This window comes from Carcharodon carcharias, chromosome 12 (assembly GCF_017639515.1).
Source record: "Carcharodon carcharias isolate sCarCar2 chromosome 12, sCarCar2.pri, whole genome shotgun sequence".
NCBI classification, from domain to species: Eukaryota; Metazoa; Chordata; class Chondrichthyes; order Lamniformes; family Lamnidae; genus Carcharodon; species Carcharodon carcharias.
In genome coordinates this window covers 77,639,750-77,657,562 of record NC_054478.1, presented here as the reverse complement: position 1 = coordinate 77,657,562, position 17,813 = coordinate 77,639,750, and the positions used below count along the sequence as shown (strand labels likewise).

Sequence of the window (17,813 nt, the reverse complement as noted above, 5' to 3'; positions counted from 1 at the left end):
GACCACACCATCCTCCTCCAATACCTCTCCACTGTCAACTTGCTGGGTGGGACAACAATCATGTGGTTCTATGCTTAACTATCTAATTGTAGCCAGAGAATTACTTGCAATGGCTTCTCGTCCTGCTCCTGCATGGTTACCTCTGGTATTCCCCAAGAATCTGTCCCTTGCCTCCTCCAATTTCTCATATACATGCTGCCCCTTGTGACATGATCAAATAATACAAAGTTAGTTTTCACTTTTTTTATACATTCACGGGATGTGGGCTTCATTGGCTGGGCCAGCATTTATTGCCCATCCTTAGTTGCCCTTGAATTGATGGTGGTGATGCTGCAGTCCACGTGGTGTAGGTACACCCACATTGCTGTTAGGAAGGGAGTTCCAGAATTTTGACCCAGCGACACTGAAGGAATAGTGATATATTTCCAAGTCAGGATGGTGAGTGACTTGGAGGGGAACTTCCAGGTGGTGGTGTTCCCATCTATCTGCTGCCCTTGTTCTTCTAGGTGGTAGTGGTTGTGGGTTTGGAAGATGCTGTCTAAGGAGCCTTGGTGAATTCCTGCAGTGCATCTTGTAGATGGTGTACACTGCTGCTACTGTGTGTCAGTGGTGGAGAGAGTGAATGTTTGTGGATGTGCTGTCAATCAAGCAGACTGCTTTGTCCTAGATGGTGTCAAGCTTCATCAAGCTGCACTTATCCAGGCAAATGTGGAGTTTTCCTTCACACTCCTGACTTGTGCCTTGTAGATAGTGGACCTGCTTTGGGGAGTCAGGAGGTGATTTACTCGTCGCAAGATTCCTAGCCTCTGACCTGCTCTTGTAGCTGCAGTATTTATATGGCTAGTCCAATTCAGTTTCTGGTCAATGATAACCCCCAGGATGTTGGTAGTAGGGGATTCAGTGATGGTCATGCCATTAAACATCAAGAGGTGATGGATTCTCCCTCGTTGGAGATGGTCTTTGCCTGACACTTGTGTGGTGCGAATGTTACTTGCTACATGTTAGCCCAAGCCTGAATATTGTCCAGGCCTTGCTGCATTTGGACATGAACTGCTTCAGTATCTGAGGAGTCGCAAATGGTGCTGAACGTTGTGCAATCATCAGCGAACATCCTCACTCCTGACCTTATGATGGAAGGAAGGTCATTGATGAAGCAGCTGGAGATGGTTGGGCCTAGGACACTACCCTGAGGAACTCCTGCAGTGATGTCCTGGTGCTGAGATGACTGACCTCCAACAACTACAACCATCTTCTTTTGTGCTTGGTCTGACTCCAACCAGTGGAGAGTTTTCCCCCTGATTCCCATTGACTCCAGTTTTGCTAGGGCTCCTTGATGCCACACTCGGTCAAATGCTGCCTTGATGTCAAGGGCAGTCATTCTCCCCTCACTTTGGGAGTTCAGCTCTTATGTCCATGTTTGAACCAAGGCTGTAATGAGGTCAGGAGCTGAGTGGCCCTGGTGGAACCCAAACTGGGCATCAGTGAGCAGATTATTGCTAAGCAAGTGTCACTTGATAGCACTGTTGATGACCCCTTCCATTACTTTACTGATGATTAAGAGTAGACGGATGGGGCAGTAATTGGCTGGGTTGGATTTGTCCTGCTTTTTGTGTACATCACCTACCTGGACAGTTTTCCACATAGCCAGGTAGATGGCAGTGTTGTAGCTGTACTGGAACAGCTTCGCTAGGGGCGCAGCAAGTTCTGGAGCACAAGTGTTCATTACTATTGCTGGAATATTGTCAGGGCCCATAGCCTTTGCACTATCCAGTGCTTTCAGCTATTTCTTGATGATGTGCGTAGTGAATTGAATTGGCTGAAGACTGGCATCTGTGATGTTGGGTACCTCCAGAGGAGGCCGAGATGGATCATCCACTCAGCACTTCTGGCTGAAGATTGTTGCAAATGCTTCAGCCTTATCTTTTGTACTGTTGTGCTGGGCTCCTCCATCATTGAGGATGGGGATATTTGTGGAGCCTCCTCCTCCAGCGAGTTGTTTAATTATCCACCACCATTTACGAGTGCATTTGGTAGAACTGCAGAGCTTAGATCTGATCCTTTGGTTGTGGGATTGCTTAGCTCTGTCTATCACTTGCTGCTTATGCTGTTTGGCACGCAAGCAGTCCTGTGTTATAGCTTCACCAGGTTGACACTTCATTTTTAGGTATGGCTGGTGCTGCTCCTGGCCTGCCCTCCTGCACCCTTCATTGAACCAGGGTTGATCCTCTGGCTTGATGGTAATGGTAGATTGGGGGATATGCCAGGCCATGAGGTTACAGATTGTGTTCGAGTACAATTCTGCTGCTGATGGCCTACAGCGTCTCATGGATGCCCAGTCTTTAGTTGCTAGATCTGTTGTAAATCTGTCCCATCTAGCAAGGTGGTGGTGCCACTGCTGAAGACACCCCGCTCTACCTCACTAACACTTGACTCAACTCCTCCAATGTTGCCAAATTATCAGATTGCTTATATCTGACATCCAGTATCGCATGAGCAGTAATTTCCTCTAATTAAATATTGGAAAGACTAAAGCCATTGTTTTCAGTTCCTACTCCAATTCCTAGCTACTGACTCCACCCCTCTCCCTGGCAACAGTTCGATTAAGCTAGTCAGCCTGCAACTTTAGTGTCACATTTTATTCTGAGGTGAGCTTCCAACCTCATATTCACGTCATCACTAAGACCCCCTATTTCCAGCTCCATAACATCACTTGCGTTTGCCCCAGTCACGGCTTATTTGCTGAGACCCTTATTCATGGCTTAATTACCTCCTAGAATCGACTATTCCAATAAACTCCTGGCTAGTCAGCCACATTCTATCCACCTTAAACTGGAAGTCATCCAAAACTGTGCCTGTGTCTTAATTGACAACAAGTTCCTTTCCCCTATCATCCCTGTGACCGTCACCCATGCTGATCTACATTGGCTCCCAGCAAGCAATGTTTTGATTTTAAAATTCTCATGCTTGTTTTCAAAAGTCTCCATGGCCATGCCCCTCCTTTTGCAATCACCTCCAATCCCACAACCTTCCGAGATATCTGCGCTCCTCTAATTCTGGCCTCTGGTGCGTTCCCAATCGTAATTGCTCCAGCATTAGTGACTGTGCCTTCAGTTGTCTAGACCCCAAGCTCTGGAATTCTGGAATACCCTCCCAACATCTCTCAGTCCCTCAACCCCTTTTACGGCACTTCTTAAACACTATCCATTTAACCAAGCTTTTGACCATCAGACCTAATATCTCCTTACATGGTTTGGTGCCATATTTTGTTTTATAATGCTTCTGCAAAGCATCTTGGGATGTCTTATTACATTAAAGGTCCTTATATAAATTCTTTAACTGAGACTTTTTTATAGCACATAGTTTAGTTAATGGTATTGCTACACTTGAACTTCTGCACGTAAGTACACTTGTAGCAGCATGAATGAATGTAGTGCTCATACTCTGGTATTGTGCTCCCAATCCAAATAGGAGTTTTGAATTGACAAAATATTAATCAACTTGAAACCTTAATTCCATTCTTCTCTGAATAACAATAACTTAAAGGCCCTATAGTGCCTATAAAGTAATAGAATGTCTCAAGGCATTCACAGGAGCATTGTAAAACAAAATATGACATTGAGCCACAGAGAGATATTAGGTCAGAGAGGTAGGTTTTAAAGAGTGTCTTAAAGGAGCATTCATGTGAAACCTAACACTGCTTTTGGATGATGTTACCAGGTGGCAGCATGTAGCATGCAAGATAAGTCTTGGGTGACACCAGATATTGGTGTGGGAGCAAGAAGAGGAATAGCAAGTTTATAATTATAAATGTATCAAATTTATGCATCAGCACAACAGGTGTACTGGTGTGGTGGCACAGAACACCTCTGCAGCCTGACTCACCTCATATTCCTCTGCAAATATTCTTCTTCCACCAAAAAACACAAATACAGCATTTCTTATGCAGAAGCCTGTTGTCACCATTATTATAGATGTCGGTGAGTACCTACAACACAATAATTACAATGGGGATGAATTTTTTCAAGGACTCTCCTGCTTGTCTATCATAACATCAGTGAACAAGCTGCAGAAACCCTGCAAAAGTGGCAAAAGTATGGAGTTTTTTTTCCAGGCTTTCTCTGGCTCTTTTGGTGATGTATGGCAGATGAAGGAAAAACTGCTGCAGAAATTCACCCCAAATGTATCTTTGATCACATCAATGTTGAAAATGCTCATAGTAACCTTCAGGTACACTTGTAAATTCACTTTAGCCTATCTCTGGACCTAGCAACCTTTGACATGCACCTTTTAATATGCAGAAGCTTGGTTCAGAGCTTTGTGGCCACAAAATGTTAGAATAATGGACTGGATTTTCATGGAATTGGGGAGATTCTGTGGATCTTTAAAAATGGTGGATGGGAACCAATTCTGGGATTCCTGCCTTCATTCGCGCTGTCCCCAATTTTTGCTAGCATGAAAAGCCTCGTTATGCCTCCTTGGCTGAAAGTCCAGATTTCCATTAGTTTGTTGAAATGGGGTCACACGAGGGAACAATTGCTTGATTGGCATTTTCTTTCTTTGATCTGTTTTGACAATGGCTCAATATTTGTTTACACAAGATAAAGTGGTGTCAAGTGTCAATACTTTCTGCTATTGATACTTTAAAGGTCTGGTTGGTTGACACTTTTAAAGGGTCGTAGTAACCGCATTTGTTTAAGAATGTCATGAATGAATTTTTTTTAACTTTTCCACAATGCCATTGTTACTATACTGCTTGTACACTGGGCGTATGAGGAGCCATTGGAGTTGGGTGGAGGGCATGAGATGGTATGGATGGGACATGGGGAGTGGCTGGGGGAGCTGAGGGGATGTGAAGGGTGAGGCTAGAGGGCCTAATATTCAGCAAAACATGGGAAAAGTCAGAGCACAGAGGTGGACCTAAGCCAGCTGCCTCTGCACTCGGCAGCCCTGTGGCCACCTCGGAACTGTTTCTGGGAATGGTGGGCCTGACGCCAGCATGCTCGCCTGTGTGTCGTTTCCCGCCCCCTCCCCCCACCTCACCTCACACACTCACTCACACACACACACACACACACACACACACACACACACACACACAAAGAATGTAACTTGCACCTTCTGAGGTATTTTTTCCTGAGGCGTGCGTGTCGAGCCAGGAAATTTCCCAACTCCTGCTACCCGCCTCTAACATGAAAATCTAGCCCAATGTGTTTCTACCAAATATGACATCATGGCATTTGCATACTGATATTATAAAAAAACAACCACTTGTTATAGGTGGCATCTTCCTGCGTTCATGTGAACCGAAAATAGGCATGGTGCAAAATATGCGTACATGTTCAGCGTGACTAGTTTCTGCCCTGTTTCCAAATTGTTAGTATCCACTTTATACGCAAAAATCAGCTTTTATTATTGATGAGCAAATAAAGTCTTCTGTAATAGGGCAAAAAGAAATGTCATCTCTCCTGTGTCAAAGAAAGTTTAAAGTAGTAATCAATCCCAGTACTGAACATATGCTGTGAGCCTACTGCTACTATCACTTCAAATTCTTTCTTGCAATAGGGATTTCATCCAGAGTGTTTATTATCCTAATTTGTTTCAGTGTATTCATTTGTTTCTATCATTTCCTCAGGTTGTTGATGAAGAAATTGAAGCAGAATATAGCATCCTGCAGTCACTATCAAATCATCGGAATGTTGTTAAATTCTATGGAATGTTCTACAAAGCAGATTTGAAATCTGGTGGTCACCTCTGGTTAGTTCTAGAGGTAAGGAGCTCATTGATTTAGAAGTACTATCATATATGACCATTTAAAAAGCAACAAAGAAACTTGTAAAGATATAAAGTTTAAAATCGCTGTTGGTGATATTGGCCAGGTTAAATTTAATCTGTTAAAATAGTGGTCAGAGAAATGTTATGACCTTTGAGCTTTCCTCCACTGATATTGGCAACAGGCTATGTGTTTGCATTATTAGTTAAAGGAGTGGTACATGTTGAAAAGATGTAAGATGTGGTATTTTCCTCTTCCAGCAGTAATAAGACCAACAAACCATTGTGTTTCTCCACTAATAAATACACAGTCATACAAGCTAAATAATATAACCAAGAACATAATATATTATCCCACATAGGAACATGAGTAGGCCATTTAATCCTTTGAGCCTGATCTACTATTAAGTATGATCATGGCCGAACTGTGACCTAACTCCACTTTTGCTCCCGACCTTTAACAGAGGGGTTCTTGACATAGGTGGAATTTTCCGCTCCCGTTTGCAGCGAACATGTTTGGCAGTGTGTGCGGAAAATATCACGAGATGGCCCTAGTTGCATTTCCCGGCGATATCAAGCCAGGACGCAGTTGTCCCCTCCCCCCTGGGAGTGGCATTTCCCGCCGTAAAACGTTGAGAACTTTAATGAAATGCAAATGCATTAAAATTTTGTGACCGCACACCAGAATCATTCTTCCCCCATGTCATATTTAATTCCCACGTTGGCTTCAGAATGGCGTGTTTCACGACTGCCTTTTAAAAGGCGTGCACCTGACGAGTTGAACTTCGAAGGGAACTCAGAGGTGAGTGCACACAACCTTGCGCATGATTGCCTGTAGAACATCAAGGAAGAGGCGCCGTGCATTCATTGAAGGGCATAGGCAAGTCGCTTTTTCCTGGCTGGTGCCGGGGCAAGGGTTCCAGTGCAGGTGGGGCCAGGGGGTGCAAGGCAGCACTGACTGATGGAAGTACACAAGCACATTCTGGGTGTTTGGAAGGTGGGTTGGGGGAGGGTGAGGAAAGCGGTGACGCACTTGGAAAAGCTTGTCAAAAGTGAGCATTCTTCCGCAGCTGAGACTGTTTACCAGCAGCTCCATTGACGTGCTTGGAGTTGGGCCTCTGAAGCATTTCTGCCTACTCAGTATTATTGAAATGGTTATAGATTGGGAAATGTTGATGTACAAAGGGACCTGGGTGTCCTTGTATACCAATCTCTGAAAGCAAGCATGCAGGTGCAGCAAGCAGTTAAGGCAGCAAATGGTATGTTGGCCTTTATTGTGAGAGGACTTAAGTACAGGAGCAAGGATGTCTTACTGCAGCGGTACAGAGCCTTGGTGAGACCACGCCTGGAGTGCTGTGGGCAGTTTTGGTCTCCTTACCTAAGAAAGGATATACATGTCATAGAGGGCGTGCAGCGAAGATTCACCAGACTGATTCCTGGGATGGCAGGATTGTTGTATGAGGAGAGATTGGACCAACTAAGCCTGTATTCACTGGAGTTTAGAGGAATGAGATGGGATCTTATTTAAACATATAAAATGCTGATAGGGCTGGACAGACTGGATGCAGGGATGATGTTTCCTCTGGGTCTAGAACAAGGGGTCACAATGTCAGGATACAGGGTAAACCATTTAGGACTGAGATGAGGAGAAACTTCTTCACCTCAGAGGGTGGTGAACCTATGGAATTCTCTACCACAGAAGGCTGTGGAGGCCAAGTCACTGAATGTATTTAAGAAGGAAATAGATTTCTAGACTCTAAAGTTGTCAAGGGTATGGGAAGAGAGCGGGAGTGTGTCATTGAGACAGAGGATCATACTGAATGGTGGAGCAGGCTCGAAGGGCTGAATGACCTCCTTCTGCCCCTACTTTCTATGTTTTTATGTTTAAAGCAATGCAAAAGCATGAATGTGCCACCAAATGCTCCAGAACCTTTCACCCCTTGGGTGCAGACTACAAATTAATGAGTTTAGGGGTCAGCAGTACAATTGGACAACTGGGCAAGTTGTAGAATCTGCTTGAGAAAGGTGGGCATGGTACAGTCACTGTTTGAGGCGCCCAGAGCCTCTTGCAATGTATTTATTCAGGTTTGGACCAGTAACCCTCATGGTTCAAGCTAACAGTGCAGCCTTGCAGTGCAGGTTAGGATAATTCCTGCTCCTGAGCTGAGAGCACAGCATACAGTTGAGTGGCCAAAGTTGCTGTCAATCAGTCAAGTAGAGTGGGGTGGAGGTGGGTGATGTCTTGGACAGTCATGAAGCTCACTAAACACTGGCCATCCAAGTGGTAACCAGCATTCTCCAGCATGCATGAAGGGATCATGAGACACAGCTGGACTGGGTACTTAACCAAGAGAGGTCCTTAGGAGACACATGCTAACCCTTGAGTCTCTCTCTTTGATACTGTGCAGGAGGAGAACATAAGGATCATGGAGCTGGTGATTTAGCTGTATGCCTCTTGGCTTACAGGAAGCAGAAAAGAAGAAGATTGCAATGGATGCACCTAGTTCAACAAAGGGAGGAGCACCACCCTCAAGATGAAGGGGTGGCAGGGCCTCTTCTGGACACAGCTGAAGATCCATAGCGAGCTGACACTTGTGGGCGCCTCATTAGACCCAGGACCTTTAGACTGGGATGGTCATTGCTGCAGATGAGCGGAAAGCAATGCTGCTGAAGACTGCACATTTCTATGGAGCTATATGCCACTTTCTGCTAGATTTGGCGCCAGTGGTAGTGAAAGTGACCATGGTGCTCCATTTTTACACCTGTGGCTTCTTCCAGGGCTCCACAGGTGTCCTGTGCAGGATCTTGCAAACCTCCACCCACAAGTGCATCCAGGTGGTCACGGATGCCATCTTCGCAAAGGCACAGAACTTTGTGTGTATCTCAATTGGGATCAGGCTGGTTCACCACAGCTGCAGAGTGCCTTCAACTGCATTCGTGCCACTTAAATCTCCGTGGCAACAAGCAGTCTGGTATGTCAGCCACAAAGTCTTCCCACTTGAATGTTCAGCTGGCCTTTGACCACAACAAATGCATCATGCAGGTCTATACATGATACCCCGGAAGTGTCCATGACTCCTACAATCTCAGTAGGTCTCAGACCCCTGACATCGTCCAGGATCCACAGAGACTGCAGGGTTGGCTCCTCAGGCACTCAGGCTACCTGTAGAGTACGTGGCTGATGACGCCAGTGCAGCGGCCTCAGACTGCAGCAGAGAGCTGGCATAACAAGGCTTATGGCACAATCTGAATTTTGGTGGAGTGCACGATTGGCATCTTGAAAATGAGGTTCTGGTGCTTCGACAGATGAGCACTCCAGTACAGTCCCAGAGGGTGTCATGCATCATTGTAGCTTGCTGCATGCTACACAAGCTGGTGTTGCAATGGGGGAGGACCTGGCTGAGGAGGAGATGGAGGAACTGCACATCTCCTCTTATGAGGAAGTCATGGAAGGGATTGAGGATGATGAGGTCCTGGAAGGTGAAGAGGTCATCGCACTGGCCAGATGGAGCAGGCATGCTCGTGAATCCCTCAAAGCCGTAAGATTCGTGAAGGATGATGATGAGATGCAATGGGCACACTCCTGACATCCTCACGTAGCATCTGTGAACATCTGACACCTGTCTAGCTGAGGGCAGCTTGCTTGCGCTCTGTGAACAGGGTCATATCATAGAGATACAGCGTTGATACTTTAAATGCACCTGATCCTTTGGCAGCCTTCATCACCTGTCCCCTTCAGGACTACACAGTCACTGGGCACAGATGCTGAGGACATTGGAGGCCAGCTCCACTTCAAAGGGCTGAGAGCACACACAGAAAATCACAGAACCCTGTGGTGCCTGCCCGCAACATTCTGGCAGCAATGATGAGCCATAATGAGGTGCAGGCATCACTGATGTGTCAAGCGACTGTGAAGCTGGACATTCACTCTGCAATATGTAATCTTCAGAGCATAGGGAAGAGACCCTAGACTGAGACACTTGCCTTTATCTTGTGCAGGAACCAAGGTTTCACATTTGAGTGACACTAACACTGCTCATCATAATAAGGAGACATTCTTGGGAGTTTATTTACAATAGTGAACATTATGTACAAGTGATTAATGCCCATGCTGTGCAACTACGTCTTCTTAACCTTCCTAACCCTGTCGCTACGTCTTGGTGCTCTCTTGACATTCATCTACAGTGGAGGTGGAAGTAGCCTGCTGACTGCTGCGCTCTGCCTGTGATGACCTTGCTGGGCGTCCTCTGGAGGGCAGTGACCTGGAGGCCCTGGCCTGCTTCTGGGGGCTATGTGGTGAGGCAGTGGCACCCTCCTTGTCCTGTGGAGCTGGAGTTGCAGGGGTCACTGGAAGAGGGGATTTAGATGGGCTGGACACTCCTGGAGTCACCTGGGTGCATGGCCCCAGGATGTGCACCTGCTCATCCTCCTTCCTATGAGTGCCTGAGGGCCCCTGGCTGACTCCTTGAGGTGAAAGGACAGCTGGAATGACCTTCAGATGCCCTGTTCCCACCCCCCCACCTCCCCCAAAATTGATTCAGATGGATGCCTCGGAGATAGAGTGCAGCTCCTGCAGCAATGCAGGACCAATGTTCTGGAGCATGGTCTCCATGGTGGCCACCATCCTACCAAAGTTGACCTTGTGCACTGGCATGCCGATGCTATCATCTCAGACTGAAGGTGGATGGACTCCTTCATTGTGCCTTGCAATCTGAAGAGTGTAGCAGATATCCCTTCCTGATGTTCCTGAGCTTGTCTTTGCAGCTCCAGCAACTGAGTTGAACCAAGTCCAGAGGCTCATCATCTGACTCGGACTGAGCAGATTCCTGGCTTCTAGCTGTCCTCCGAGTGCTAGCACCCTTGGATTTCCCTACCTCCACCTACTGTGGATCAGACAGTGTGATGTGCACACCAGGTTCTGACCCCGAGGCTCACTTAGAACTAAGTCCGACCGAGGTGTGTGTCTCTGGGCTGCTGGAGGGTGTGGGTAAGCTCTGTGACAGATCTTCCATTGGTGTATATGTGGACTCCTCTTCAGAGGTGTCCTCAGGCCTGGAGTCAAAGACCGGGCTCGAGGCTGCCCTCGGCTGCTTCCTGGATGTGCCTGCAAGAGAAAAGAGAGATAGTTAGTGCATGGCAGGGAACTGTGAAACAGGAGACATCACTCTCAGTATGGTTGTCTGATGGATATAACAGTACAGAATCCTCACTTGGTTCAGCACAGCCGACCTCACTGTCTGCACAGGAATGATCCACATCCTCGTCAGCCAGCTGGATGGCTCTATTTTCGAAGGCCGTGAGGACCTTCAGCTTTGGTACGCCTTCTCCGGTCTGAGACGTCTTCCTCTTGTTGTGGGCTGGCTTATCCCGGATGGAAACAGATGGAGAGAGTGTAAGCAAGTTGCTTGCCAGGTGAAAAGGATGTCTTGCATGTGTGGAGTGAGTGGTTCCATGGATTGCATGAGGACACGATGGGCAGGGGAGATGGGTGTGTTTGAGAGAGAATGAGTAGTGATGCCCCTTGATCTGGCAGTGAGTGCGAACCCTGTGGATGTGTGATGGGTTTGTTGAGAGTGATGGGAAGAATTACTTACCCTGGCGGAATGGAAGAGATCATTCATCCTCTTGTGGCACTGGGTGGTTGCCCTCTTTTGGAGGGCGTTGCACTTGTCACCACTGCTTCCCATGCTGGATTGGTGAGCTTGGTGGGTGGTCTTCGCCCAGAACAGGGGCAGAGGATTTTGTGGCAATCGTCCAGCAAGCACCCCAGGGAGAGGTCACTAAATATAAGGGCTGCCGTCTTCTTTGCTTTTGGGGCCATCTGTCACCTGGAGCAGTCCTGGTCTGTAGACATGAAGTAGGCTGCATGCTGGCGCACTTTAAATATGGCGGCCAGAACAAGGAAGCACCGAGGTCCATGTGTGGTGGGAAATCCAAGCCTGCCTGCCAGGTATCTGGAGTGTTTTCTGTGCATATGTTATTAATGAGACAGGACACGCCGGAAAGCAGACAATGTTGAGCAAAAACCTGCCATTGCAGCCAGTGGGAAAATATCGTTTTTCATGTCCACTACTGTACCTGGTGCAAATCAGGGAATGTTCCGCCTTATGTTGCTTTAGAAGTACTCCTGCAGGTGTTACAAAGATTTAATGTACCCCCCTAACACAACTAATGCTTTATACCAAAAAAATACTTGTACATGGATACAAAAAACAAACATTGCATGTCCCTGTATTTCACCCTTGGTAATTGAATGTCTGTAATTTAGATGGTTTTAAAGGTCCATTGGTTGGTACTTGTATGCAAATTACACACTGCAGTTGAGGCACATCCCCATTACCCAGTCAAGCAAAACATCAGTTCAAGGAGCTGCCTTCATATTTCCTTAATTTTTCAGGTTAATTGCAGTTTTGTGTTTTTTATTCACACCTCCACTTCCTCTTTGTTCTTCAGTCCTTACAATTGAACTTGATAAAGACAGTTTTCTCTTATTGTTCTGTGGGTTTTGTTGTTTTGAAGCTGATAGGGATAAATCTTTAATGTGACTATCTAGTATTTACTTTTTTGTGTGTATTTGATTTCTCCTGTTCTTTGCAATTTATCTTAGCCCTGTTACACCTTGCACAAAGAGAGAATGCATTGCATAATCTGAGAATGTGTTAATATTTGTACTTTCTACATGTAACAAATAGGAATGGCATAAATGCCAGCCTTGTTCTCATTTAATAATCAAAACATATTAAAAATACCCCAGTTATTACCCGAATGGCGAGCAAAGCATAATACTCCAGACTCAAATGACGGGCATATCATCAGATATCTCACAGGGATAAACAAAGCACCAATTACCCTAGGTAGGTGAATCATAGAATGGCTAAAGCATAGGAGGAGGCCAAGCAGCCAATTGTGTTCACGTCAGCTCTCTGGAAGAGCAACTCACCTTGTCCTAATACCTCACCTTTTCTCTGTAGCCCTGATATTTTTTTCGCTTCAGATAATTATCTAATTGTCTTTTGAAGGCCTTCATTGAACCCATCTCCACCACGCACACTCTCAGCAGAGCATTCCAGATCCTAACTACATGCTGTGTGGGGGAAAAATAGATTTTTCCTCGTGTCACTGTTGCTTGTGTTGTTAGTCACCTTAATTCGGTATCCTCTGGTTCTTGAGCCTTCCACCAACAGGAACAGTTTCTCCCTTTCTGCTCTGTCCAGACCCATCATGCTTTTGAAAATCTCAATCAAATTTCCTCTTGACCTTCACTTCTCCAGAGAGAAAAGCCTCAGCTTCTCCAATCTACCCACATAGCTGAAGGTTGTCACCTCTGAAACCATTCTTGTGAATCTTTTCAGCACCCTTTCTAATGCCTACTACACCCTTTCTCAAGTGTAATGCCCAGAATTGGGGACAATGCTCCAGTTGAGACCAAATCAGTGTTTTAGGTGGGTTTGTAATAACTTCCTTACTCTTGTACTCTACACTTCCATATGTAAAGCCCTGGATCTCATATCCTTTAATAATGGATTTCTCAACAGGCCTACCACTTTCAATGATACACATATACTCCCAGGTCCCTCTGCTACTCCACTCACTTTAGAATTGTACCCTTTATTTTTTTTATTGCCTCTCCGCTTCCTACCAAATTGAATCACTTCCCTGTATGAAATTTCATCTGCCAGTTGTCTGCCCATTCCAACAGCACATCTATATCACCTTGAAATTTATCACTGTCCTCCTCATGGTTCCCAATATTTCCAAGTTTGTGTCATCCACAAATTTTGAAATTGTACCCTGCACACCTGATTCTATGTAATTAATATAGGCCAAGAAAATCAGTTGTCTTAGAACCAACCCTGGGGAACTCCAATATATACTTTCCTCTAGTCCGATAAACAACCGTTCACAGCTACACTGTTTCCTGTCACTCAGCTAACTTCAAATCTATTTATTCCATGGCATTGAATTTGCTGACAAGCTTGTTATGCGGCAGCCCAAGTGCATCACATTAACCGCGTGACCCTCATCAACCCTCTTTATTACCTCACCGAAAAACTAAGCAAGTTAGCTGAACATGATTTGCACTTAATGTGGGGAGGTGGTGGCATAGTGGTATTGTCACTGGACTGGCAATCCTGAGATCCAGGGTAAAGCTCTGGAGACCTGGGCTTGAATCCCACCGCAGCAGTTGGCGGAATTTGAATTCAATAAATATTTGGAATTAAAAGTCTCATTGTCGATTGTCATAAAAACCCATCTGGTTCACTAATGCCCTTTAGGGAAGGAAATCCGTCCTCACCATGTCTGGCCGACATGTGACTCCAGGCCCACAGCAATGCAGTTGACTCTTTAAAAAATGCCCTCTGAACATGGGCAATTAGGGTTGGGCAATAAACGCTGGCTTAGCCAGTGATGCCCACATCCCATGAATGAATAAAAAAAATCATGCTGGCTTTCCTTAATTAACCCGCATTTGTCAAGTGACACTTAATATGGAGTCATTATGCAGCAGAGGAGGACATTCAACCCTTGATTCCTGTAGCACTGCAGGTTTAGTTCTTTCAAGTGCCCATCCACTGAAGTTGACCCCCCCTCAATTAATTATTTTAACTTTAGATTGTTCCTTGTCCTTTTCACAGCTAAGCTAAACCTTATGACACTATGATCACTATCCCCTACTCACACTTGATCCATGTCATTCCCCAGGACCAGACCCAGCAACACCTTGCCTCGTTGGAGCAGAAATATAGGGCTGGATTTTCACGGAGTTAAAGTCTCTATAGACCTTTAAAAATGATGGGCTGACGCAGATGCAGAAGTCTCGCCCCTATTTCAAACAGATCCAGTTTCTTGCTGGTAGGATGAAGAGGTTGGGTCATGATTTACATTGGTGGGAAACCCAAACTTTGCAGGGTCATTTGAACTTGGCTTAGTGTTGAGCTCAGACAAACTCCATTTTGGCTGTTGCAAGGGCCTTAACCCACATTACAGGAGTCATGAAGTCAGCACTCTCTTAAATGGTGGGATGAGGTCTAAGTGTCATGATCTGAAGTTCTTTTTAAATTCCTTGCTCTTCAAACATGGAAAAAAACAGGCTGAAATTGTCAGTGAGTTAAAAAAAACATCCCTCTGCTGGTCTGCTTTGATTAACAGGCCATCTGGTGTAGGTTAGAAAGAAAACATTATCGTCTGGCCATGCAGTTTCAATAGAGGTCATTGTTAACATTTCCCCAAGGGCTATTATTATATTATGAATGCTTGGCTTAGTTTCAAAAGCAGTAATTATATCAGCAAGTCATCCTGAGTTCACAGTATGATTGACAGTTTAAAGGGGCTATTAAAAAGATAAGCTGTGTTTCATGTGGGTCTGAATACAAGCAATTAACCACTTGATATTTAAAAGCTTCAAATGGGTTTCTTGAATGGGAGTTTTTTCACTAACAAATATATATGAGTGGGAGCTGTATTAAATGGATAGAAGTTTATCATTTTCATCTCAACCATGGCTCCTGAGGTCTGCCCATGATGGATACTGGGTGAATAGCTATGGAGGTTGCATGAGGTGGCATGGGGTATGAGTGGCCATGGGGGTTGGTGGGAGGGCAAGGGTTTGAGGGCCTATCAACATTGGAAACAACTGGGATGAAGTGAATCTTCTAACCAGCCTACCTGCCCATGTGGCTGCCTAGGTTTTGTTTCCTGCCCACCTCCTGGAGTGAAATCTGGTCTAATGGGGCCCTTTGGCAGATCTGACAAGTTGGGAAATTTCGTGACTCGAGCTACTCGCTTCAGTAGCAAGAATTTGGCACAAAGTGACCTCGAAAATTCTCCTGAACAGACTTTAGAAACTCTTTCCCCTCTTTGTCCTTTACATATTACTATCCCAGCCTGTATTTGGATAATTAAAATCCCCATTATAACTACTGTATAGTTCTTGCACCTCTCCTGTAATTTCTTTACAAATGTGTTCCCCTATATCTTTCTCACTAAATAGCGGTCTATAGAATAAACCCAGTAGTGTAATGGTACCTCAATTTTTTCATAGCTCCAACCAAATAGATTCTGTCCTTGACCCTTCTAGGACATTCTCTCCCTCCAGCATTGTAATGTGTTCTTTAACAAGTATTTTTGCCCTACCTCCTTATCTTTCCGGAACACCTTGTTATTTATTCTTTCATGGGATGTGAGTGTCGCTGGTATCACCCCTAATTGCCCTTGAAATGGAATGGTGTTATGATCCCAGCTGATGTTACTATTGGACAAGTTGGATCCCAGGGTGGAACCTGGCTTGATAGATTCTAACATGTTTTTTTATAGAAACTTGGAGGGCGGCTACTGAACAGAGTCACAGGAGTCAGTTGATGAACTTTTAACAAAAAGAATAAAACATTTATTAAACAAGAAAAGATGAACCATATTACAATACTCCTTCTCGCACAAATATATCTTTACAGATATATACAGAATCATAAACATAACACAAGTTACGAAAGGCTATTTTATACTCTAATGTTCACAGCAACTCCACAGTCCATGTAAACCAATAGGCGACCTATGGTCAGGCGCACCACACTCTGAAACCAAGTGACAGATATCACGCCAAACAGTCGCTATGGATCCTTAATCAACTCCAACACCACCTCCCCCCGCCCCGCCCCCACCACAACCCTAGATGCTTGTCACCCTGTGAGCCAACTGGTCTCACTGAACTCCATCTTTTCAATCTCCACTCGTGAAAAATCCGCTATGGAATCTTCTCCCAAATGATGCTTTCTCTCAAATGCCTTCTGAAAGCATCCACCTCTAGGATTTCGAACTTTCCTTCCCATGTTCCTCTACCCTGGATTGCCACATGCATTCAAGCTTTCTTCTATGCACTCTCCCTCAAATGCTCAGCCATGCCAACAGAACACCACTGCTCCACATGTTCATAGAAAAGAGTTACAAACCTTCAGCTGTCTCCTTGGATCTCCTGGCTTGTCGCAAGCCTATATTGCTTTAAATCTCTGTCCTGTAGCTTCTCCCTTTAAGCTTGGAGTCTTTCTCTGCTCCCCACTCCTAACTTTGCTTAACAGGACCTTTTCCAATTCCTATTCATTCCCTATGACTAGAAGGTCTTCTCGGAACCCCTCTTCTCCTCTTAGGGGAAAACCTGCTTCCTGCAGCTCCCTCCTGTCCAACTTCTCCTAGCAGCAGGTTTTAACTTTAGTTTAGGAGTTGCTGTCTGTACCTCTCCAATACTGTTTCTGCTGGCAACCCCTTTCAACTTTAGAGCACACTGACCTACTGCTTTCGGTTTCTCTTGTATGTGTGTTGCTAGGCAACAGCACAGTTTTTTTTATACTTTGTTTTAACTTCTCTAAACCACTACCCTCCTTGATAACACAGGTCTCCACTTCAACGGCCATAAAACTCATTAACAATGTAGGTATACAAAGAGACTTGCTGTCTCCACTCTAAAATGAAACTGATCCCAGGTTTCACCTTTTTAACCCACAGTTAGACAAAAATATAAATTAAAGCTGAAGGATATACCTTATTCCTAACACACACAAATGCACATATAACTTACTTAAACTCTCTACTTCCTAACAATAGCTTGGTAGGCCATTTCTGAGGGCAGTTAAGAGTCAACCACTTTGCTGTGGGTCTGGAGTCACATGTAGGCCAGACCAGGTAAGGGTGGCAGATTTCCTTTCCTAAAGGACATTAGTGAACTAGACAATTAAAATGATTGATAGTTTCACCATTTACTGAGACAAGTTTTCAATTCCAGATTATTTTATTAATTGAATTTAAATTCTACCAGCTGCCATGGTGGGATTTGAACCCATGTCCCAAGGGCATTAGCCTGGATCTTTAGATAACTAGCCCAGTGACATTACCTGTATGCCACTTTCTCCCCTTGTATCCAAGCATATTTAGCATCCAATCTTGCTCTTTTTGAGCCAATTCTCTGTTATCACCACCACATCATATCCCCACTTGGCTATCTGAGCCTGCAGCTCACCAACCTCTTTTTTACCACAGTCAGCACATTCACATAC

At 45.0% G+C, this 17,813-nt stretch overlaps 1 protein-coding gene across 19 annotated transcripts in view; it reads left to right on the top strand.

The window, feature by feature from the left end:
- Positions 1 to 17,813, top strand: part of myo3b (myosin IIIB) — a 661,003-nt gene that overhangs the window by 49,864 nt on the left and 593,326 nt on the right. For all 19 annotated transcript variants that reach the window (XR_005944587.1, XR_005944588.1, XM_041201000.1 and 16 more), the window contains one exon: positions 5,633 to 5,767. Coding sequence is in view for 17 of the 19 variants with exons in the window: in XM_041201000.1 (XP_041056934.1) it covers positions 5,633 to 5,767 (135 nt within the window). In the remaining 2 variants the exon portion in view is untranslated. The remainder of the gene's footprint in view (positions 1 to 5,632; positions 5,768 to 17,813) is intronic.